The sequence below is a fragment of the Marmota marmota genome, unplaced genomic scaffold, assembly GCF_001458135.2.
Source record: "Marmota marmota marmota unplaced genomic scaffold, marMar, whole genome shotgun sequence".
NCBI classification, from domain to species: domain Eukaryota; kingdom Metazoa; phylum Chordata; class Mammalia; order Rodentia; family Sciuridae; genus Marmota; species Marmota marmota.
Window position 1 is genome coordinate 29996735 of NW_026000016.1, and position 26601 is coordinate 30023335.

Below are 26601 nucleotides of genomic sequence, written 5' to 3' on the forward strand. Positions count from 1 at the left end.
TGTTCAAGGTGTTGTTGCTAATGAATATAACAGAATTTAATTTCCAAATTCATAGTTTGGATTCTGAAACTCATGTTCTATTGTTACTTCTCAGCCCTTTTTTCTGTAGAGAATTCTTTTCATATATATTGCCTAGTGTTAACCTTGAAACTAATCATTTATATGTTTCAGAAAAAGATAGTTTTTTTCCCCATCCCAATGCACTTCCTTCTAAAAGAGAGAAAAAGGTTACTTGTGATTCATACTTTGCATGGATAGTTCAAGGAACTTCTATACTAACTTAAGTATTAACATTTAATGTTAGGTTTATTCTTGATTTCCTCAAATAATAATGTCCCCAACATATGAAAGGAGAAAATTGAAGACATAGTCCTTAATAAATTACTAACTTGAGATAAAGACTTATTTTGATAAATGATAGTACCATTAAGGAAGGAAATTATAATGAGCAGCAGAAATCTTAAACTTAAGATAATTCTTAAGGATCAAGCTGTGTTAGACATAAAATTTGGCCGTTCGTATAGCCTCCTTCATATTTACTGTTTGTATGTTTAGTCACTCATTGTCGTGATCCACACTATTGTGTGTTGATTTTCGTCTGTTCTGTTTGGCTCTTTGCTGTGGACTTTTAGGACCAACTAATCCTTTTCTATCCAACCTCTCTTATCTTAATAAAACCTAAGATGATATTGAAGTATGTAATTCTATGACTGTTTTAAATTTGTGAGTACTCACAGATAACATTCATCTGCATAGTTGTTGACTGTATACAGGGTTACTTTTGAACACACAGAGTTTATATATCATAGAGATACAAAAATGGTTATTTCTTCACTTAAATTATTGATAGCCAATTGAAGTGCTTAGCACTTAACTTATATTTAGTTCTCCACAAATAAAACAACTCAGTTTTGTAGAAGAAGTGCTTAGCACTTAACTTATATTTAGCTCTCCACTAATAAAATTACTTAACTTTGTAAAAGAAATAATACATGTTTTAGAGAGGCAAAGATTTTTACCATGTACTAAGTGATGAGTATTTGATTTTTTTTCCTTAACTAGGTATTTAATAGTTCTAATGGTTACTTTTTAGTTATATCTCGAAGTTTTTTTTTTTTTTTTTTTGTTTTTATGGTTGGGTTTATTTAGCAGAAACACATATATATCCTTTTATTATATAGTTGCTTGTATCAGCATCTAGGCAAGGCAATAATGATTAATTTTTCTATACATACTGTATTTTTTTTCTTAGGAACGAGTGGGGCTTCACAAACAATAATTAGTAATAAAATAGTTAACTTTAGTTATTGGGAGTTTCCGTTTTCTGGGTGTTCTTTTCTCCTGCTGTCCCCACCTATATATATTTTAACAGCAATTTTAGAGCTATTGGGCCATCTATCAACTTCTAATCTTTTGGAGAGTTATAAGCAGTATGTTAAAACTAAATAGCTTCGTGATTTTTCTTTCTTAAGCCAGAAACATTTGAAGGAAACCCCTAAGCTAAATATGATGAGGATAAAGTATTTGAGTACAGTAATCTTCTGATGTGTCAGTACAATTGCCAAAGCAAATAAATAAAACAACTATTTTTCACTTGATTATCTTATTTATTCTATTGACCAGTTGATGCCCATTTTATCTGTGAAATGTTAGTGAAGCAGCTTAAGCTTAACATTAAGTGTCTAATATTATTGGCTCATTAATAGGGATTTTGATTGGGATTAACTTGTAGAAGAGTCTAGGTACTATAAAGAACATGACAGGCACTAGTATGGCAATATGTAAATCAATGGATGTGTAATTGATGTGATTCTGCAATCTGTATATGGGCTAAAAATGGGAGTTCATAACCCACTTGAAGCAAAGTGTGAAAGATGATATATCAAGAACTATGTAATGTTTTGAACAACCAACAATAAAAAAAAAAAGAAAAAAAAAAAAAGAAAAAAGTGCTTTGAACTCTGAATTGCACTTAAAATAAATGTATTTTTTCCTGTGTTTTCATAGAATTTTCGAAGAAACTTAAAAGTAATTTTCAGTTGATTTGTATTTGAATGATATATGGAATAATTTCGATTCTTCTAGTTAAAAATTTTTTAATATATTTTATTTCATTTTGAGAAACAAAATTGAATAAGGCTGACACAATTTTAATGAGATTAAGAACATTTACTTTCATTTTGGTAATATTGGTTATATTTTATTAGGTATAGTAGTACTTTTTCAATAAGTAGTAATTTTTCAACAAGTAATACTTTTTCAACAAGAATTAGAGTGTCAGATTTCAAAGGGTCAATTTTCCAGTGTTAAGACTGCTTACTTTTCTGTTTTTTGTTTTGTTTCGTTTTTATGGTGCTAGGGATTGAACCTAGGTTTTTGCTTGGTAGGCAAGCACTCTGAACTGAGCTACATCTTCAATGATTTTTTTTTCTTCTGAAGTATAGTACCAAATTATAACTTCAAAATAAACTGTAATTTTATTTGGAGGTTATATTCATCCATTGAGTTAATTTCATGTTTTAATATTTTAAGCTATTTATTCATCCATTGATAAGGACATCCTATCTTCACAAAGAAAGTTACTCCAGATTCAGGTGAATAGTCATTTAGAGAAAGGATCCTTATTGTAATACATCTTAGACTGGCATCAAGTAAGTTTTCTTAAAGGAACAATATAATATTTGAAGATAATAGGTCTTTCAGACACATTTCTTTAAAAATATGGTGTTAAAGGAAAAGAACAAGACATTCATTGCATTAAGAGAAAACAGAAAGGCAATTATTAGCTTATAGATAATGGTAAAAATATTCATTAAGGTTATCAATGCATTCAGAATTGTAGCCTCTATTTTGGCTTCGTGCCAATTCCTGTGATATATATTTCTATTAATTTAATGCTATATTCTGAGAACAGTTATATATAGAACGCTTATTAAAAAAAACTCAGTTGCCTCATTTAAAATATATATTTGAACCACTATGTTTTTGAAAAACATGTGTCCAGACATGTGTGTTTTTTATTTTCTACATTCAGATTGCCAAAGGAGATAAATCTGGAAAATATGAACTAAAGATAATGCTGTGTTATATAATTGTTGACAATATACACTCAAATAACCAATACAGGGTTGGTTTTTTTTAGCTCATTCTGCTTATTCTGTTTTCACCGGCTATACTATCTTGTATCTTGTGTTGATTTAGCCTCCCACTCCTTTCTCCTATTCAAAATAACATAATGGTTTTTACATATAGATGACATATATATTAAAATGAAAGTAATACTGCTTGATGCTAAATTAATCATAAAAAATATAGACTGGATACAGGAATTAGGTAGTTGTTTTCTGTAGTTGAGTAAGCATTAGAGCTCTGGAACGAGATTGTGTTTGAATCCAGTCTCTATCACTTAAATGTCATATTGTGAAGGAAATCTGTTTTTTTTTTTTTTTTCCCATATGCCACCTTATAGGATTATCATGTGAATATGAGGTAAAATATAGAAAACACTCAGAAATAAGCCTGGCAAATAGTAAACACTCAAGTGTTAAAACTATATGTGTGTATAATATTATAAATGGTAAATCCAGTTGAATCATGATGTATGTGTATTTTTTTCCCCTTAGATTATCATTAAATGTAAAGGAATAGTTATAGGTTATTACAGGGAATTTGCTAAAATCTAAAATTATAAATAATAAATGACAAAGACTCTATAAAGTCTATTTAGACCAAGGGTCATCAAATGGGCCAGGCACTATTTGATTTTATAAATAAAACTTTACTAGAACACAATCATACTCATACATTTATGTATTGCTTGTGGCTATTTTTGCATTATAATGACAAATTGAGTAGTTGTTAGAGACCTAATGGCCTAAACAGCCTAAAATATTTATTATCTGGCCCTTTGCATACCCTTGCTAATAGACTCCTGGAACTACGTAGGCCTCTAGAGGCCAGTTGAGAATATTTTTATCCCTATGCGCCTTCTGACCTCAATTTGAGACATGATTGCCCATGGTCTTTGTATGAAAGGTGTGCATATCCAAACTATCTGTAATGTTTAAAAATAAAATCAGATACCTAGGCTCTGAATCACACCAACTAATTTAAAATTGGGGGGTATTGAGTTTGTAAAGAACTATATAATTTATTAAAGTTCCCAAAGAAGACTGATATTATCCTTGCTGACTAAAAAAGCCTCAGAGACTACTTCAGAATAAATTAATGATGGGCCCTTTTAGACCAGTGAGGCTCCAGTTTTGATGTAAATAGTTTCTGCTTCACTGGATTATATGCTTAGTGTGGCCTAAATATATGCTTAGTGTTTAGTTAAACTTTTTTTTTCCATATATTTTAAATCTTGACAATACTGGTCTTTCTGCTTGTCTCTTGTATTGTAGCAGTGATTAGGTACAACATGTGGTAAGTAGAGGATTTTATGCTTCTGTCTTCATTTAGAAATTAGTGGGCAGGGAGGGGACTGGGAAAGTTTTCTCTGCTCTGAGGAGAATCGGTTCAAGAAAAAGGACAGAGATAGTCAAGGAAAAGTGATTTAAGCAGAAAGAGCTTTTCCATAGTTACATAGTAAAAATATATGGTTTGTTCTGATGCTGACACTATATTTACTCTATTTTGAAATAATTTCTGTTTAATAAAAGAACTTATGCATGAGGATGCTTTAAAAGGAATCAGAATATTTGAAATGGTAGTACATTGACTAAGAAAATAGCTTCAAACATTTTGTAATGACCAAATTTTAGTCCAGTATAGAGTGAATCATGTGCTGTAGAAGACTCAATTAGCATGGCTTAGAGTGACTATTTTTTTTTTTTTCCTTTTTCATTCTCTAAAAAATGTAGGCATTTCAGTAGAACCATGGAGGAGCTGGTTCACGACCTTGTCTCAGCCCTGGAAGAGAGCTCAGAGCAAGCACGAGGTGGTTTTGCAGAAACAGGAGACCATTCTCGAAGTATTTCTTGCCCTCTGAAACGCCAAGCCAGGAAAAGGAGAGGGAGGAAGCGGAGGTCTTACAATGTTCACCACCCGTGGGAGACTGGTCACTGCTTAAGTGAAGGCTCTGATTCTAGTTTAGAAGAACCAAGCAAGGACTATAGAGAAAATCACAATAATAATAAAAAAGATCATAGTGACTCTGATGACCAAATGTTAGTGGCCAAGCGCAGGCCATCATCAAACTTAAATAACAATGTTCGAGGGAAAAGACCTCTATGGCATGAGTCTGATTTTGCTGTGGACAACCTGGGAAACAGAACTCTCCGCAGGAGGAGAAAGGTGAAACGAATGGCTGTCGATCTCCCACAGGACATCTCTAACAAACGGACCATGACCCAGATGCCTGAAGGTTGTAGAGACCAGGACATGGACAATGATAGAGCTTACCAGTATCAAGAATTTACCAAGAATAAAGTTAAAAAAAGGAAGTTGAAAATAATTAGACAAGGACCAAAAATCCCAGATGAAGGAGTAGTTTTAGAAAGTGAGGAAATAAGCCAGACCAATAAGGACAAAATGGAATATGAAGAGCAAAAAGTCTCAGATGAGCTCATGAGTGAAAGGTGACTTTTATGTTTTCTAAGTATAAAAATATTTGTCTACAGTTTGTGGTTGAATGTGTTTTATATTTTAATTAATTCTATTTTAAAATAATTATAAATTGTAATGATGATAGTGATATTACTATTTAACTGTGATTATATTTCCTAATAATTTATGATGTTTTGCACCAGGCAAAATTGCTTATTTGATTTACACGAAGTCTTCTGATTGTGTTATAACGACTTAATTTTCAGCTACAAAGAGAAAAGGAAATGGATTTTCAGTGGGAAAGAATGTACTTTTGAATCATAGCACATTTGTAACTCTTAGAATTGGATATATAATTATTTATTTGGTTAACTATAGAGTTTTAGCCTTTGGTGCTTTTTAAAGTACATGATTCATTCTGATTCCTGAGAATCAAAAGTTTATACCACTATGACATACAAATGGTTTGATATTTAAAGTATTAGCTTGGTAGGTATTCTGATTATTGATAATTATAAAACCTAATTTATGGTCTATGTGATTTTGTCATTAGAAAAGTGGAAGAAGCAACAATCCTTTGGCAGTTAGTCTAATACATCCATTCTAGGAAGCAGGTGTACCACTATGATAATTGTTAAATCCTATTTTTACAGCATCAAAAGGTAAGTGATAATTTTGATTTCACACAGAACTGATGCTACTTGCAAGAAATGAGATGTTGACACTGTTCATCCTTTTAGGTGTATGTCCTTAAAACCAAATGCCTATGAGTCAGAAAAAAAACATTCCTTATATATGGGCTGGGAAAAAGTATTTGATTTTTAATTTGTAGCATCAGGTCATTTTTATAGGATATGGAAATCATTTTTATTCTTGTTGTATTTGTAAATATGATTACAGACCTGACTACAACCTGGCAAGAGTTTATGGAATGGTTCTTTAATTAGACATAGTTTCTATTTGTTATTATTCTGAAGAAGTAAAATTTACTTAAAGTGAGAAAAATATTTCAGGAAGGCTTTGAAAAGTTTATGAAATCTTTTCTTTCAAGAAAGTTGTGATTTTTTTATATAGAAATGGGAATCATTTGTACCTTACTATTGGGCCATTGTGACTGAGGACCACTCTGTCTGTCATAAAAGTAATTATATTATTGCTCAGTTGCTGGGGGGAGAGTGTGGTGGTGGAGATAACATTCTTGATTCTGGGTTATTCACACTTAGATTGTGCAAACCCCTCCTTTTTTTTTTTTTTTTTAATGTCTGCCTTTTATTGATCTGTTTCGTAGGACATCTGCCTGGGAACAGAATTGAGATGAAAATCCTATCATTTATTTTCCTTCATTGTAAAAAAAAATATTTGAGTACTCACTAGGTATGATCAGGTTACCCAGAAGTTAACAACCCAGGTTCAAGTCTTCAAATAGAATATTTTCATTCCTGAACAAAATAAAAAATATGTGCTTGCTCTGATTTTAAACTTTTCTGTAAAATGATTTTTCTCTTGCCATTTAAGAATTAGCTACAGTTTTCACTTAACATATTTTCCTAACACATGTAGATGTTTTTTTTTTTTTTTTTTTTTTTTTTTTTTTTTTTTTTTCTTATTACAGTGATTCCAGCAGTCTCAGCAGCACTGATGCTGGTTTGTTTACCAATGATGAGGGAAGACAAGGTACTGAAATGTGATTTTCTTCTCTTTGGAAAAGCATCTTCATTTTAAAGTTGTGCTTATTACTGGTTATTTCATAAGATGAAAACTGCAATCCATATACATCACATATTCTGCTTAGTGGACTGGGGTTTAGTGTTGTCCTATCTTCCTGACCTAAAGTAATTGATTATGCCTCAAAACTGGTATGTGGCACTAATAATATTAAGGGAGGATTATCTTCCTTGAGAAAGCTTTACATACCTCAGTCTGTTCAATTTTGTCTCTTTGAGCAAGTTTGCAAGACACTGGTTCTCATTCATCACCTGATTCCAAATGTATTTAAAACTGTTTAAGCATTCATAAGGGTGGATTTGCAAGTCATTTGTCATTTTTATTCAGCTGTGACATTTATTCATCCTATTCAGTTTGTAAGTAATTAGATGACTTCCATGAATTCAATATTATAAACTGTTAAACAGAAATGTATTACATCTTAGATGTTTTCTATCTTTGGAACTTCCTGAAGCTTTTCACACTTTAACATGACAGTATTTTGAAGCTGTGAAAAATATGAATACCCAAACAAGGGGATAGGATTAATCTTTAATGGGATTAATTTCATTTTAGTCCAGTCTGCTCTTAACTGTTTCCCTTTATAAACTCCATACAAATCATGAAATAAAGCTTAATACCTATGAATACTTATCACAGTTTCCTCTCTTTAGAATCTTGATCAATCATCTAATGATGTTATGAAAAAAAGGATGAAGTAATAGCTGCCCACACTTTTTTCTTAATCTGTTCATCTTCTTAGCAATATATATAATGTATGTGGAACACTTACTCTTTTTATAAATCAGATGTCCGAAAAAAGTAGATACATAAATATTTTAAAGATCATAGACTTTTAAAAATGAGACTTTGCCTGAAATATGTTTGAACCTTGGAACAAAATGAGCTTAACTATCTTGAATATATACCTAAATCTTATTATAGATTTTTTTTACTCAGAACTCTATTATAAATTTTGATATTAGTAATAAAACTTTTTTAAAAAAATAACTTTTGACAAGATTATCATTGGAAAACAAGTGACTTGTAGTGATATGCTAACATGTATTGTGAACTACTATATTTCACATTGTTGAGTGCTTTCTAACATTTAATTTACTTTAAATTCTCAAGTCATTCTTTGAAAACCCTATTAGTTCCTGTGGGGTTTTTTTTTTTTTTTTCTTTTTAATGAGGAAACCTACACTAAAACAGTTGAAGTATAACAAAATACTAAAATTCTGATTGGTTTTTCTGACTCCTTCCCCTTGTTGTTAATCAACAGCTATTTTCCTTTTAAGAATAAAGTTGTGTATCACATAAAAAAGAAAGTGACTTCATTTTTCTAGAGTAAGTAATGCTTTCTTGATGGGAATGAAGATCTACAGTAGTCAATTTCAAGTGACTCCCTGCTTTTTATTGTGTTTAAGAAAACTGACATGACATTGTAATGTAACTCTTATTAACTCAGTACTCAGTAACTAAGTATTGATATGTATGTGCTATGAATTATGCTGCTTTGAAAAATCTATTTTATTAATTCCTCAATTGAAACAAACTAGTGACTTTAGTTTTAATTGCTTTTAATTTTTCACCTACTCCATTTGAAACACAGCTGATTTCTCATAAAATCATTTTAAATTAAAACTTAATATGGTATTGTTCGTTTGTTAATTTTTGGTTTTCAAAATCAGAAAATTTTTTCTGTAAAGGGAAAAAGTTTACGGGTCTCTTAGACCCTTTTAGATAACAGAAATAGCAGTGACTTCATGAACAGAAGATTAATGAATCTCAGGTCATATTCAAAATGCTGTTTGTTTCTTTAAAATGCATTCTGTATGTTTATCTCTTCATATGGCTCTTAATAGTAAAAAAAAAAACAAAACCCAAATATTGGTTCTTACCAACTCCCCATTTCAAACTGAATTTTAAATTGATATTCACTATTCTATAATTACACTCATGAATATTCAAAGAAGTCAACATTACTGAGTAATGTTCTTTTTAAAAAATATTTTGCGTGTAGATGTTAGGTCTAGTTTCTTCAGAAACTATGGTATTGTCAGTTTTCATTTAAAATCAACTTTTTCAAAACTATTTCTTAATGAACTTAATTGGATTAATTTCATTTAGTCACATCTGTTCCTGATTGTTTCCCCTTTTCCACTACATACAAATCATGAAATTAAGCTAATTATATACCATTATCAGCTTCAAAGAACAGGTTCTATAGTTTTATACCTTTTAATTCCTGGTAGGCAATTAAGGGTTGTCTTTCTCTTAATGTGGAATGAGTAGTTACTTAAATACATTTTCCTACTTTTTTGCCAGAGGATTAGCCAGTTTAATATTGTTTTTCTCATTTTAAAAATTGGTTGTGAAATAGTATTTTGTGTATTCGTTGATGGCAATGGTTGTCCTAGTATTGAGAGTGTTTCTTAAGTGAAGCTTGGTGTAGAGTAAAAAGGTTTGTTTTTAGATGATATGTATGATTGCCAGATTGAATTCAGGATCCATTGTTAAATTTGAATTGTAGATAAAAAACAACTTTTTAGTGCAACTGTGTCCCATGCAGTACTTGCACATTCTTATACTAAAAATTTAGGACAAGTACTACATACTTATATTCATATTTACCTGATGTATTTTTATTATCACACAACTCAAATTACATTTTTTGGATGCTAAAATTGAATTTTTGGGGAAAATCATTTGTATTTTAACAGGTGATGATGAGCAGAGTGACTGGTTCTATGAAAAGGAATCAGGCGGAGCATGTGGTATCACTGGAGTTGTACCCTGGTGGGAAAAGGAAGATCCTACTGAACTAGACAAAAATTTACCAGATCCTGTCTTTGAAAGTATCTTAACTGGTTCTTTTCCTCTTATGTCGCATCAAGGCAGAAGAGGTCAGTAGCACTTCCTTATTGGTGGATACAGTGAGCTTGTGGTTAGTCTTATGATATTCATTGAAAGAGGTTAGGGTAAAATATTAGAGAATGTAAACATGTGCTGTAAATATACATGCTGAAAGTGTACTAACCTACTCAGTTTTTTAAATTATTAGAAAAATTTACTAGCTTTTATGCTAGACTCATTGTGAGAATATTGTTGGGAATGTGAATTGAAAGAAAAGTGTTCTGAATGTTACTCCTTAAAGTCAAAACACTAGACAGTTGAGTGCTGGCTGCGTTAGAATCCTGCTAGCCATGGCCTTTGTTCTTTTAAGGTGTACGTTTTGCATTTTTCCCCCCAGTAATATTCATGGTGTTCACCTCCACCAGCAACTTACTCTTACCTCTCTATTGATAGGATCTCCTATGCACCACTGATCATAGTATCTTCTAAACTGATTACTTTGATTTTCTAGGTTTCCAAGCCAGACTCAGTCGCCTTCATGGAATGCCTTCAAAGAATATTAAAAAATCTGGAGGGACTCCAACTTCAATGGTAGGCATGCCTTTTTTTATTGAATTGTCATGTTTGGAAATGTTTCCATTTCTATGGAATAAAAAGCCACATCCTCATCCTTTATTTATATTCTAATGTTATACTTAAAAATAATCCATTTTTTTGTAGGCTACAAACTGGACCAGTGAGATTCCCCTATAAACCAAATCTTCTAATGCTAATAAATTAGTTACGTTTTGAACATCTGGGGAATGACATTCGAGGGAACCTGGCTCCTGTCCTCTTCCCTGGAGGAATATCATTGAAGTGAGAGCCTCTTTGATGCAAAGATGGGGCTGTTTTTGCTGGAGGACTGGTATTCTTCCTTTTAGTCAGAAATGAACCTGATTGGGGAGGCTTTCTAGAGATCTAGGTTGGCCCAGGGTGGATAGAAACTACTGTAAATTTTACATATTTTTCTCTTTTATGATTTTTCTTACATTGAATCCATTTATGTATTACTTGCTTTGCCAAAATGCTAACAAAAGCTAGAAAATTAAAAACTTCCAATTTAACCTAAGTAGTCCTTAATGTTTATATTGTTACGAGTTAAGAATTAATTTTTACATATCTGGTTGTTGTAAATAAAATAACGTGATGCTTTGACACTTATGGTTAATTTTAGAGAAGTCTTCTATAACCAGCATTATTTAAAATATTTGCATTTTACTCAGGGTATTATAACAAGGGCTAAGATAAGTAATAGGTGAGGTTGATAACCTTTGCTAGAGTTTGTATTTTGTTCAGTTTCCTTTCTACTTGGATAATCTGCTCTGTATTGCAAACTCATTGTATTCTATAGTATAGTTTTCATTGTACTGCAAAAATCATCCTACTTCTTAAACTAAGCACAGTGATAACTAGTCTGCACTACTAGAATAACTTAATATTACCTTTCATTTGCAATTACCTTTTAAGTGATCTGTTTTGTCTGATACCTGAAATACATAAAAATTATTTTGACTTAGAGCTTAATGAAATCATGTGAAACCTAGTATTTTAACAAATACTGTGTGACTCTGAATCATTGTCATTTCTAAAAGTGAGAGCTGCTTGTTCATCCTTAGAATGGCAGACCATATGTGTCACTGTGAGTTTCAGAAATACTTGCATGAGCTCATTTTCACCAAGCAGGGGGGAAATGTAACACTGCTATTGATGGTTAATTTAGACACTCTACTAAGTTCAGGCCATTTGAGTTCCTTTAAATGGTTTTATTAAAATGATTAATATTTTTATTAAATTCTAATAACTGATAAAGTCAATGTGATTTAATATGTGTATTTTTATATTGTATGGATTCATTGTTAATTCAGCATTTAATGGCTTAAATATGATTGGAAAAGAAACTTAAAGTTGACATTGCTATTACTTAAAATTATTACAATCAGAAAGACTTTAACAAATAAATTAAGCAGAAATTGTGATGTCTCCTTTTAGATTACTTGTCTAAACTGGAGAGATTTAAAAACGATAAAGTACAACTTTGAGTCTCTTTACTTTTGCATATTTAAAGTGATATCTAAAGGTATAATATTTGGTGTTTAGTAATTGTAACTAAGCTTTTTTGTGCTATGTCTTTGGAGTGAAAATTCGTGTGTGTGTTTTTTTTCTGAATTGCATAAATGATTTTATTTTATTTTGTATAATGACTGTCTTTTAGATCTGAATAAGTCATTTTAAAACCTTGGCCTATGAACTTTGCCTTACCAATCATGAATCTAGATGAATGCTATCTAGTTCTTGGTTCAATTTTACCTATTTTTATTTTTGGTTCACTGCTTGCTTGAGCATAGCTGGGATTTGTAGCCCATTTTCTAGGCTTATTGCAATCTCACTGTGGTATTTTATAGAAGCTATTACAACTGATAGGCTAGCTTCATGGTATTGATGATACATGGCTTAACCATACTAAAAGCTGCCTTCCCTCTCTAAATTGTAAAAAGGTGATTAAGTTTCACTTGATGGAGATAATACTATATATGTGTGTTTATCATGGAACTAGTACATTAGGCCATGAACTGCTTTTCTGGTCTACATTTTTTTGTATTCAAAATTTTACTGAAGACATGGACTCCTTCAGGTTTTCTTTCTCTCAACCCTGAATTGTCCTTGTTTGAATTTTTAAGTACTGTAATTTTTTTTTTTTCAATAAAATCTTTGATTTGGGCAAGAAAGGTAAGAGTTCCAATTTGTGATTATACTTTTCTTATTTCCTTTGCAAAGTTTTTGTTGTTTTGCTCAAATTACATATAACTAACTAGTTTAAAAGTCATGATCTTTTCACAAAGCAATCATCTTTAAACAGTAACCATGACTTCTAGTAATAAGAAATGAAATTTAATTACATTAGACTGTCACACTGGAAAGCCAAATTGCTTTTAAGAAGAAATTAATTTTCTAAGCGAAGTCACACATGAATAGCTGCAACCCATTAGACAGAATGGCAATAGAGGGTTTCTTTTTCTTAAGCAGATAAGTAATGACTGCATATTCATAGTGATATAGTATTTTTGAAGGAAATGACAGCAAGAAAATCTCTTCCTAAGAAGGCAAAGTGAACATTTTTGGGGAAAAACATTTTTAATTGAATTACAGTTGTTTTTACAATGTTCTGTGATATCATTAATATTGAATTAGGAAATGCCGAACCATTGCCCCTAAGGGAAAGCTAGGAATAGGTTACTGGGAGCCTTTGGTCAAACCTTTTTTTTTTTTATCAGCTAATGAATGTATAACCTTGCTTATGTGTGTTTGTGATTAGAGACATTTGCTGTATATCATTGGGTCATTAACATTGAATTCATGGCCAATACCACTGAAACTGAGGCCTAAACAAAGCTTATCTAACACATGTTGTATCCAGAAGGCTCACCACAGCCTTCTTGTGCTTAGTAATGACAGGCTGCACTTCTCAACGCTGTACTTAGGGACCATTTAAAACAGTGAAATCACCAACAAAAAGCACAAAAAATACAATAAACCTGGCATTAAATAGACAGCAAGAAGATCATTTTTTACAATATGATAGCCAAAACAAGAAGGTATATAAAGCCACCTTGTTGACCTTAGCTGGGAATATGCATGTGTGTTTGGAAACTCAGATTTTTTACTATTGTGCACATGTACATGAATAACTGTATAACTCTGTGATTATTGATTTGGAGTTAGAAATGAATCTTAGCCATTTGGAAATTTGCAAATGAAGAATCTGCAAATAGGAACAAGGATTGACTGAATTCAGTTTTATAGAAAGCAAAGTGGTTTTGTAGAAAATTTACAGATTTTGAAATTAGACCTTTGTGAATCCATTCTCTGGTTCTTCTTTTTACTTTTAATTTCATTTTGAACTTCAATTTCTTTGAAAATTTAATATGGACAACACTTAAAATGTGTTGTAGGGTTTAAATGAAATTATGAATACCTAATGGACTCAGTCCCATCTTTGGCACATAGTATATGTTAAGGAAGTTATAGTTACTATTAATATTAGTAATAATAGAAATATTAAAGACAATAGCTGATGACTTAAATTACATTTGTATCATGAGTCAAAGAGCAGAATTTTGGATATTTCGGTTCATATTTTATATATAACTTGCCTTCATATTGATTTGAATACTTTATGTTACAGCCTTTTATGTTTCTTTTATACCTCATTTATATGTGAGCTGACCCCTGTCTTTAATATGGTCTTTTAAGAATTTTTTGAGTGAATTTTAGGTTGACAATCACAGTACTAAATCTCAAAACTTAATTTCAAACTTGAAAACCCATCTAAACTCTTTATCTCTCCTCTCTCCCAGAGCATTAAACTGTTCATTAGTAAAAAGACCCATACTGTTTAGGAGGTTTGGGTCCAGATTGATCTGATTTTTAAAAATAATTGTGTCTATGTATATGAGGGGTAAATGCAGACAGAGTCCTGAAAATTTAATGTTGATTGGAACTACTACTATTTTCCTTCTGGTGAAACAAAACATCAGTTTTTTTTGGAGTCCAGCTAACTAGCCCTTCATTCTCACCTTTGGAGGAATTAAGCAACTGATAATTAATTCCAAGAAATATCCTGAGGCCATTATTCAGAATATTCAGCCTTTATCTCTTACATTTATAGAATTGTTTCAGTAAGTACAGTTCATACTAATAGGGCCAAAATGATGTCAGACTCAGTTGTGCGATACAGTAATTTAAAGTGAATTTAAGTAACCTTCTTTAAGCATAGCATTCTACTTAGCCAGGGTATCCTACTAAGTAAACATCTTAATTAATCGATGTTTCCTGCAGGTGAGAGATTTTTAAAATTCTTTTTTGTTTGGAAGTAAGTGATGACACAACAGGTATTACATTTGTCCACTGAAAATTAGCATTCAAATTATATCAGCTGTTGAAAGGTCAGCAAATGAATGACTCAGCTTAACATACAGTACTTAAAAGCCAACGTGAGTATTATATAAAAAGTTGTAATAAGTTACAGGGTCTTGTTTAATAATTTTATAATTGCCTCAGTACTATTTTTGTATGGTGGGAAGGAGAATAGAGACTTTTATGTCTTTTTTTAATACCTCATTTATATTCTTGCTAGCTCCTATTTTTAATATGGTCTATGAATGGGGCCTGTTATGATGTTGCTGGCATTTGTTTATTCTGCCAAAGGAGTCTTTTTAATTAACCTTAACTTATACATGTTTATCAAGTTAAAATAATCTGGAAGAAATGTGGAGATTAACCCTTAATTTGATTTGTCATTCTGTGCAAGTAAGCATGATGTTTACATTCCTAATAGAATGGACCAAAAAAACATAATTTATATCTGTTTGGAAATCTTGAGTCAGTTCATTCTGTAGGAAAGAAGGAATATTGTGGGTACTTACTTCTATGAAGTATAAAGAACCAGGATTCCATGATTGATGTGTTGATAATAATGATCATACTGTACTGATTTTTCAACCTTGTTTTCTTTTTCCTTAGGATTCTAGAGTCAGAATATTTAGTCTGATTTACAGCCTTTTATGGCAGAAGAACCATTGAAAATTGTAGTTGATTCAAAGAAGGAAACTACATATATTTAAGAGAAATGAGCAATTCCATGATAGAAAACAAATCTAAAATTATTTTTAAAAATATAGTGTGTGTCCTCAACTAAAATTTGACCATGTAGTTACCAAAAATTTTCAGTGGAATTTGGCAACGAAATGCTTTATTATAACCCTTGTACATTGATACTTGTTTGTTTCCTGAAAACATTTTTTTTGAATGCTTGAAAATATAAGAAGACTGTATATTTAGAAAATTTTTATATTTTAAATATATATGGTGTATGTTCTAATACATTACTATATATTTTAATTTAGTTTTCATCTTATCTCATTCCATGGATTCCTTCTGTGGAATCTCAGCTTGAGATCCAGATATCACATTAGAAAGAGGATCCTCTTTCTTTTTTGTTAAGACTTATTTTAAGATAGTTATTTTGTATCATAGAAAAGTACAAATTAATAGAATTATAAATATTTCTTTTTAAATAGACATTTTAATAGTATCCCTTGTTTGATTTAAGATTCTCTATTTTGATGTGATTCACAACTTTATATTTCATATCATATATATATATTGAATATTCACTGTCATTTGAAAATATGAATTTAACGGTTTTTCATTGTTTCATGAAATAGTACAAATATTAACATTAATATTCTTATTTTGTTACACTTTACTAAAAGTAGAACAGATGTACAAAAATTTAAAGGGAACAGATATGATAGAATATTCATTTTCTATTATTATATTCTCCATATTTATTTTTTAAATCCTTTAGGAAAAAACTGTCTAAAAATATATTCAACCTGATATTTTAGTGTTACGAAAATTGACCTCTAATTTTTTTTCATATATTTAAAATATTGTGTTTCCTTCTCTGATAACATAGTACAAGTTTGACTTCATATCTTTGCATTTGGGTTTCAGATGCTTCAAAAATGTAGAACTGTACAAAGTGAATGTTAGTAATGATAGCAAACATTTCTAATGATGCTTAGTAGTGCTGTCTGCACTTTTTTCTATGTGCTGTTTATATATATTTAATATTATTAATATCCCAATAATGTATATTAACATTTACAACTTAAACGTTTTGTTTGTTCCCCTTTGGTAAGCCAAAATTAATGCAATTTGGAAATTTCTTTACATTACTATCATGTCACTAATAAATATAAATAAATAATCTTCCCAAAGTAGTCTTCATTTCTGTTTACAAAATGCTATTGTGATTATGAGTTATTTTGAGATAACCAAAGCATTCTTCACTATCTTAAATGGCGAGCACAATTAAAAGTGTATGCCATAACAAAAATGATAATTAAAATGTTTTAATTCTTCTATTGGATTAAACACTGGAACCCAATCCTACCTTCTGATTCTTCCCTTTGTATGATTCTCTGGTAGTATGTAATTAACTACCTTCTGGCTGATCTTAGCATCATCCATTTCTAGAACCTTCGTGTCTGCTTTCTTGTTCTCCATTTCAACTTGTTCTCCTTGTTTCCTTCCCATGGAACCTCGTTTCAATGGAACTAATCATATTCCCTTCCATGGAAACCTCCCACCTGTTTCATAATTTGCCATATAGCTATCTCATTGCTGTCCTTCAACTATGATTGGAATCCTCTGTATTTCTTAAGTTCATTTCCTCCTGTTTCTTACATAACTTGGCAAAATTCTGAAAGGACATCTTACAGGAGGAAGATGTTTTAGCTGGGACTTCAAGAATGAGTTTGATTTTACAAACTCATTTAGAATGGGAATTGGTAGACAGAAAGGCATGGGCAAGTCTTACATTTGAAGTAGCAGAGATTATTCTGAAAACTTTAATCCAGTATTGCTAAGATCTGATGTATGCTTGTGTGGAGGGGTATGTAGCAAACAGAGTTTGGCTGTAAAGGTGAATGGAGTTAGGTGATTATGGAGTTTGTAGTTCATTGGAATCATGTGAACCAATGCAATCTCTGATCACACAGAGAGCAGGATAGAAGGTACATTAGGTGGTATATCAAAAGAGTGTAAGCTCCATACCTGTTCTCCCAGTAGGTGAGAACCACAGGCTATACTGAACACTTATATTTTACTGAATCTAATATTCTGATCGACTTTTGACTACCATCTGTTATAGTTTACATGTGAGGTGTCCCCCAAGAGCTCATGTGTAAGATAGTGAAAGAATGTTCTGAGGTGAAATGATTGGGAAATGAGAATCTTAACCCAATAGTGGGGTTTTCCACTGATAAGGATCAGTTGGGCAGTAATAGGCAGGTAGGTTGTAACTGGAAGAGTTAGGTTACTGGGGGCATGCCTTGGGGGATTATATTTTGTCCCTGGTGAATGGAGCTGTCTCTTGCTTCCTGCTGCCATGTCCTGAGCTTCTTTCCTCCTTTATGCCCTTTATCATAATGTTGTACCTCACCTCAGGTCCAGAGCTATGAGTTAGCCAACTGTGGACTGAGATCTCTGAAAATGTGAGTCCCAAATAAACTCTTCTCCTCTACATTGTTCTCTCGTCAGGTCTTTTGGTCATAGCGATCCAAAAGCTGACTAAAACCACATCCATTCATTTAACAAAAGTTTATCAATACTAGGTATACTAGTATTAATAATGTTAAATATTGTTCCAGGCCTTGCATGTTACAATGGTAAACATGACAGGCATGTCTCCTGGAGCTTACATTTTAGTGAATAAAAATAAACTTGGTTGCAGTTAGGGAGAACATAGGTAAATAAAAATGACATGGAGAAAAACAAGTAGGACAATGTAATAGTTAAAGCCAATGAGGATAAATTGGAGAGAATAAGATTTATAGAACAGAATAATTTTTGGCTTTGGCCTATCTAGTGACTTTCTTTACATCACTTTTTTAACAAAAAGAAGCAAGGGTGTGCATCACTTCAGCCTATTTATTTAAGAAGTTGAGTTAGCTTTTAGTTATCTTTCCTAAGTTGTAACAGTTGACCAAAGATTTTACATGTCGTTGCAGTTATGCCTGCAAATGCCAAAAGAATGTCACTCTTGAAATTTTTTAGAAGAAGGTTTACAGTTGCCAAATATTTATATAGTATTTTGGATTTCCCCTTTAGATTTATTCATAGTGATTGTTCCAAAATTTAACATGCAAAAACTTTTCTATAGAAGGTACCTCTGTACTCTTCTGCTTTCACAGCTATTTAAATATTGTATAGTGCCACAAGTCTTTCTATTTCTGTTTTGTTGTTGTTGGTGGTTTTGGTACTGGTGTTTAACCACATCCCTAGCCCTTTTTGTTTTTTATTTTGAGACGGTCTCACTAAGTTGCCTAGAACCTCGCTAAGTTGCTGAGGCTGGCTTTTAACTCATGATTCTCCTGCCAAACTGCTGGGATTACAGGCGTGTACCTCCCTCTATTCCATTTTTTAAAAAGCATGAAATATCATGCTTTTACCTTTTTTTTTCAAACTTCTGTATTTGAATACAAATTCTTAAGTCATCCCTTTATCAGAAAAGAAATGGCATATTTTAAGACTGATTTTTAAAAAAAAATTTTTTGGTTCCCAGTGCTGGGGTTTGAATGCAGGACCTTCCACATGCTAGGCAAGCACTCTACCACTGTTCCAGATCCCCAACTTTAACCTATGGACTTTTTAATGAATCTTTAAAGACATTGAATTTGCAGACGTATGAGGAAGTTTAGGAAATGCTTTGTAGTGTATGGTTATCATTTTAAAACTTTTGTATCTTAATAAATAGTTTCTACAATGATCCTTTTTAGAAATTACAAGGAATGACTGGTAAATATTTAGCTCCACAGATGGAGATTTGACACCTTTTCTAGTTGCCCTGTGAAATGGTGGTGCATTGCCAGAATCCCTTGTAATTTTTTTTTTTTAATCTAAATCAAGGAAACAGAAATGCTGCAAACATTTTACTTTTTAAGAAGCTTCAACTCTAGTTTTCTGCCTTTTATGTTGCTGATGGAATTATTCTAATGGTCTATAAAACTCAGTTTTCTAATTTGCCTTTAGGTATGTCAGATATCTAGTATCAGAAAAGTTCAAAATCAATGATGCATGGAACACTTCCAAATAATATTTAACAGGCACTATCTAAACTGAAGTCATCTGCAAATCCTTCAGCTGAAGGTCAATTTGAACAACTGCAAATTCATAAAGAAATCATGTATATAGAGAAAGGGTTCCCCATATCACTATTAGTGAATGCCAATGATAGATTTGTTGCCTATCATCCAGAAAAAAGGGCTCTGATAAGCCAGCGATACGTACTAACAGGTATTTTCCAACATCTTCAGCCAAAAAAATTTGTGAATTTTTTTGTTGTTAAATTATAATTTTCTGAAACTCAAACACTGGTAAGTAGTTAGAAGAGGAGTGAAGTAGAAATTTCTTGATTTTTTTATTTGTTTCTTTGGTTTTGGACTACTAAAAGAGGAATGGCTTATGCCACTAACAGTTTGACATCATAGAATTTCATGTTTAAATCTGATAACTGCTTACTATTAAAGTGTTCCAGATTAATATAATTTTGAATTTGCAGAAGTATTTATCTTTAGGTCACAGTATATTAAAGTAAGACTTGAGAGTATATACTTTTTTTTGAGGTCTTTCGCATTTCTGTAGATTTTGAAAGCATTTAGTCTAGAAAGTGTTCTTTAATTACTGAAGTAGTTATTTGTTATTTCACTTCATTTTTTTCATGCCTTTATACATGTACTATTTTTTTGCATTACAATTCTTAATACACATATATACCACAATTTTTCATATCTGTTTGTATCTAAAGTATATTGACACCCAATTCAAGTCTTCATCCATGTACTTTGTATAATGCTGTCCATCACATTCCACCATCCTTGCCCCCTACCTTTCCCTCCCACCCCTCTTCCCTGTCTAGAATTCATCTAATCCTCCCAATCTCTCCCTCCCTACCCCACTATGAGTCAACCTCCTTATATGAGAGAAAACATTCAGCATTTGTTTTTTGGGGATTGGCTAACTTCACTTAGCATTATCTTCTCCAGCGCCATCCATTTACCTGCAAATACCATCATTTTATTCTCTTATTGCTGAGTAAAAATCCCATTGTGTATATATGCCACATTTTTTATCCATTCATCCACTGATATATTTGATAGAATTAATTTTTAGATACACAAATATTTTAAAATTTTATATAACTTGTCAGATAAATATGTCTGACTCGGAAAATTGATATCATGTTTGTTTCTAGACATAAATTTCTTAATTCACTTGCACACATATCTAATGAAGGCTTATGATGTCTTCATTGTACAAGAGATGGTGAATACAAAATCAGACGTTTCATTTTCCTCAAGTACAGTTTGGTTAGTATAAATTAATTGGGAAAGAGGGGGGAAAAAAGAAAACATTTGTTAAGGGAAGCATTGATTCTAAATGTTTTTTCATTCCTCAACTTAAATTTTGACTTTATCTGTTATCTTTGTGGTATTGCACTCTTAGCACATCTGGACATGTCTAAGTCTTATTTCTTTATCTGTCATATCAGCCCCTTTCCAATTTCATCTGTCATTGCCCATGTGTGGTTTCTCATAACCTTACATTTTGATGGTACATTAGTCCCTCCCTTGTTTCTCTTTTGATTTCCCTGCTTCTTATCCATATCACATGTAACTCCAAGTAAACACTTCTAAAACATGCTGATAATACTCATGTCATTACCTAGTCAAGAAAATAGTTTTCACTGCTTTTATGATAAAAATCCAGATTTTTCTCTTTCTACCTCATCACTCAACTATAATTTACAACACTTTATTCTTTTTCAGCTGGTCTGTCTTCTTAGACCTTTCTCAGGCCTTCCCATATTCAATATTTAGTCATTACCCATCTTTACTCACAATATGCACACCCCTTCTTCCTGTTAGATTCATAGATTCAGTGAACAGATAATGTTCTGGCAAAACCTTTCCCTATTCCTGGCTTTTCTGAAGTCAGTCTGTCATCTAAAATGGTATTGCACCCTTTGTCTCTTCCACTCATTCATTCATTTGTGAGTAACCTATTTTATACTGTTATTCATCTGCTTACTTTTGTATATTCTCCATAATTTACACTCCCATGGTGGTAGTCCAGTTCTTAGCATGTAATATGTGCTTGATATCTATTTCTTTAATGTCATCCAATTTAGTGGGAATAACCCATAGTTTTCAGGGAGTTTTAGGCCACCAGTATGACTTTGAGTAAAAACAGTCTTTCCCATTGCTTTCTAGAGGGTTTTCCTTTGGCCTAGTTTCAGAAAGAATCATCTGCCTCAGGTCAAGTTGGGGATATGATGGTGCTTGAATCCACTGGTCAGCATTCTTGTTGCAAAGCAGAGGAAAGAAAACAGACTTTCACTCCATTTTCTTGATTTTAGTAAAGATATATCATGTAATCTATAAATGGGTCCTTTCTAGTTGAACGTTTTGATATAACAAATTTTGAACTTGTGCTTGGTATAGAGTAGGAATAGAACATATGACTATAGGAACTGAATCATGGTACCTGAGGATCAACTTATTTAAAAAGAAAAAAGAAAGAAAGAAAGACTTTCTACTAGTTGCCTGTTTAAGGTGCATCTACAGCTTATAATTCCCGAACTTTTCAGGTTTCTTTTTTATGCCATCTTCTCTCTTCATTATACATAGAGAAAGTTGAGCAGTCAGCCTTTTCATCTTTGGTGATATTTTCTTTTCCTTGTTAAGTTATGCCTTTGGGGGGCATTTTAATGGAGGTTTGGGGGAAGTTGAAACAAGAGTATGATCATTGTGTTGTGTTTGATGCCTTTTCAATTTTCATGATTTTAAAAAGTGATAGATGCCCAGGATTTTAAATTCATATAGGACAAAATTATCCAGTAGAAAGTTCTTCCTGTGCCCAATCCCTCCCATACTAATCTGGGCAGACACAGTGTCTGACATTCTTCACCTTAATTTTTATATTTTAACAAAATATCTGAGAGATTGTAAAGCATACAATTTTCATTTGGCCATATTGTATTTCATTATGTTATTAAATAATTTATTTTCATATCTGCTTTTATTTTGTGTTTAATATGAAAGGATAGAAATATTGATTACTATCATGCCTAACTTTTTTAATGTTATGATCTTACTATTTGCCAGGTAGTGCTTTAATGTTTTTATTTATATTAATTAATTTTTATTTATATTAATTCATCTAATGTTCATGAAAAGTCTAATGAGGTCAATATTATTGTTTTCTCCATTTTATAGACCAGGAAACTGACAGCGCACAGCCAGTAGTCTGTAGCATCAAGATTTAAACTCTGGCTCTATGGCTTACTTCTCAAAGACTTAACCATCAAACTCTTCAGTCTTCCTTGCAAGGGCAAAATATTTATTTCCAATTTTATAAACATAGACCTAATGACCTGCTAAAATAATATATATTAGACATTTTGATCAATCCTAATACCTTGCTTAAGTCATTATTCTCTTGATCATATTAAATCTATTAAATTGTATATACGTTTATTTTGTGTGATAGTTTTCATCAGATACATATATATTTCATGTTTTCCTATCAGCTTTTTCTTCTTCTACTTTAATCCCACCTACTTTTCTCTCTGCTAGATACTTACTGATTTAGCTTATGAAGGCCTTGATGACATTAACACCTTGTTAAGTTTATTAGAAAGTAAATTATTATGTTACTTGTACACTTTTCTATTCTATTCTGAAAAATTAGTGACAACAATAAATATTTGAGGCATATTTTTATAAAAGATGCCTTTATAATCTTCATTCTTATATATAATTTTACTAATTTACAATTCCAGAAATTATCCTTCTTTTTGTACTTTCAACTGAAGTTACAGTGATTTTGCCTTTTTTAATGTTGATTTTTGTAAACATGGTGAGACTTGAAATTTAAATTTCTTTTCAACTTATGAAAGTCACCTGTATCACAATTTGATTAGGCTCACCATTTGAGAAAGTTTTCATGGTTGTATGGATAAATTTACCCTTTTAAATTGTTATAAGTTGCATGGAAATAAATTATTTCTTTCTAGCCACAAATTAGGCATTATCCTTTTCCATTTGTACTAATATCAGATCTTTTTTCCTTGGATTAATCCTGCTTCCTTACATAACTTCTCAGAAAACTAGTGCATGCCCAATTTTTGCAATTGAATGTTTGGGGAAATGTCAGTTAATCTAATTCATTCCTATGTTGAAAGTAATATCAGAGTCACTGTCTTTTTTCAACAAATTATTGTGTTTACATGTTTGTTATTGAAATGCCTTTACTTCTCATTAGAATACTCCTTAAAGATACCAGCTATCTTGCTGACAAGAATGAGTTTTCTTTTCTCTGCTTTGACCTAGTATATAAATCCCAGCTTTACAAGTATAGCACTGTGAAGGGCAAGAAGGGCAAAACACACACTTTTGATGTGAAAAAGATAAAGGTACTTTTTCATACACACATATAGTTATCTTTTTAGATTATTTTATTTCTGGTAGATAATCTTTAATTTTACTTAGTCACTATGAGGACATAAACTTATTTTCACAACAATTATTATCATGAATGTCATTAAAACTGAATTAAGATATGAATATGTATGAAGAATTTAGATGTTCTGACCATGAATATATGGCATCACTGTGTCTTGAAGTGAATTACAGACTTTACTCATTTCTGGGCCATTTGTTTTATATATAGATTAAACGTAGATAATTACTCATTTGACAGGTTACTTTATTACATTGATATATCTCAAAGCATCACATGCAGTTATAGGGGGATTATTGTAATAATTTGGATTCGTTAATAGGCAAAATTAACATTTCAAATAAATTAAGATTTAAAAGTTGGATTTGATTTTATTTAAAGTCAGTTTTATTTTTGGTGATTATTTTGATATAATAATAAAATATACTTGTAAAATTATTGGTTTTAATTATTTTTAAGCTTACATGTTAAATATAAAAATGTTTTGTAACTATACTGAATTATAGTTTGAAATATTAATCTCTGTAGTTAAAGAATTTATTATGTTTTTGTTGGGAGCAGATATGGATCTCATGTGATCTATTAAGTTTAAAGTTTATATTTATATTTTTAGAACATTTAGTCACATACCTAGAGCATTTAGATGTTCAATAATTCTTCTAGATGTTCAATAATTGTTCTTCTAAGTAACTTCTATATCACTTTTCTTGAAATAGTACATTTCAGGCGGATAATAAATGGATAAGCTGCTTAGAAATTATTTGTACTTTAATTAAGATTTATTACTTGAGGGAATAATATCAAATGATTATAATCAAATGTCATGTTTTAATCCCTATTTTTAATTTTGACTTGTTCTTTAATAAGGATTCCATGTTTCTGTTTCAGAGTTATTTTACCTGCTCTTGTAGGTTATTGCAGGAAAAGCAGATCTCTTCTGTCTATGTAATGCATTTTATTTAATTTTATAGTTTTTATGATACCATACATTAGAGATTGCCAAAAATATAGAAAAATTTTAGAGAACATTTTTGGATTTGATGGATTACCACTCTTGAAAGGGAAACAAAACACTAAATATTTCTAATCCCGCATTATTTACCGCATGGGTGGTTAAATGCTACTTTAAGCCTCATAAAATTAAAAGGAAGAAATCTGCCAACTGTAGCAGGAATTGGATTTAGGAAGAGTGGTACAGAGCCAAAATATTGCTACAGAATTAAATGTCAAAAATCTTCTTTAATAGTAGATATATAGTTCACAGTGCTTGGTTATGATTAATACATTTAATCTAAATCACTGAAAGTTGCTCTCTCCTTTTCCATAAAATACAATGGGACACAAATCAGTTTTACTGTAGATGGATAACAATTGGAAAATAATGCATCTTCCCGCCCAATAAATTGTCAGTTATACCTTTTAACTAAAATCAATTCATCTTTCCAAAATTTATTGCAATTTCTAATAATAAATCTCCTCAAATGTTTATTCATTTGGCTTTTGATACATTTGTGCCACTTTTGCTATGGTCTAATGTTTTCTCTTTTGATTCATTGTAAATTAGAAAATCTATTTTGAGTCAATTTTCTAGTTAAGAAGTTAAAATCTATAACCTAGGCCCTTTTTCACTCTCCTTTGTACATTTTAATACCCTTGAACTTGAACTTAAATGCAATCCAGTAAATTCTTTTCAGAAGGAGAGTAAAAGACTTTTCAGTGTAACTTCTTGAGTAAGGGCCAGATTTCATAAAACAAGCACTTAAAAGGTTGTTAGATGATCGCTGCTATAGACTCATTTTGAATCAAGGGTGTGTGAGGGCTGAGACACATGGGGTTATGCCATCATTTAATGTAAGTAAGCACAAATAAGAGGAAATAAGTGTTTGAGACAGGTCAAATATTGAGTTTAAAGGGAGTCTACTTTTATTTTTTGTTGATGGCAAGAACTCCAAAGTGACATTAAAATAAAGCAGAAGTAATCATGTATCTTCCTCTATATCTTACATAATATATTCCCCTTATTAATCTTAATCTCCTGTTACACATTTTTAATCTCTAAAATTCATTTTTAAAATTTTTTATGTATTCTAATTGTGAGAAATCAGTTTGGTTTCCCACACATGCTACATTCTAGAATGTAATCATCATCTTTAAAGATTCAATATAGGACGCACAAGCATTTTCCATTTTTTCATAATATTAAATTAAAGTTCAATAAGATATTGGAAATACTATATGGTGAATACTGACTGGTCATTTTAATTTTATACTTTTCTTATGTCACACTAAAGTCACTTTGGTATCTTTTTCCACTTTCACTTTCATTGTGTTTTTACATATAAAACTTTAAAATGAATGTGA

At 31.3% G+C, this 26601-nt stretch overlaps 1 protein-coding gene across 4 annotated transcripts in view; it reads left to right on the top strand.

Annotated features, from left to right (window-relative positions):
* Positions 1–26601, top strand: part of Gpatch2 (G-patch domain containing 2) — a 170770-nt gene that overhangs the window by 3633 nt on the left and 140536 nt on the right. For 3 of the 4 annotated variants that reach the window (XR_007349777.1, XM_015483640.2, XM_048809353.1), the window contains exons 2-5: positions 4863–5579; positions 7160–7221; positions 9978–10160; positions 10622–10701. Coding sequence is in view for 3 of the 4 variants with exons in the window: in XM_015483640.2 (XP_015339126.1) it covers positions 4863–5579; positions 7160–7221; positions 9978–10160; positions 10622–10701 (1042 nt within the window). In the remaining variant the exon portion in view is untranslated. Of the gene's footprint in view, positions 1–4862; positions 5580–7159; positions 7222–9977; positions 10161–10621; positions 10702–10830; positions 14469–26601 lie in introns of those variants that run through there. The other variant, XM_015483641.2, reaches the window with a different exon arrangement.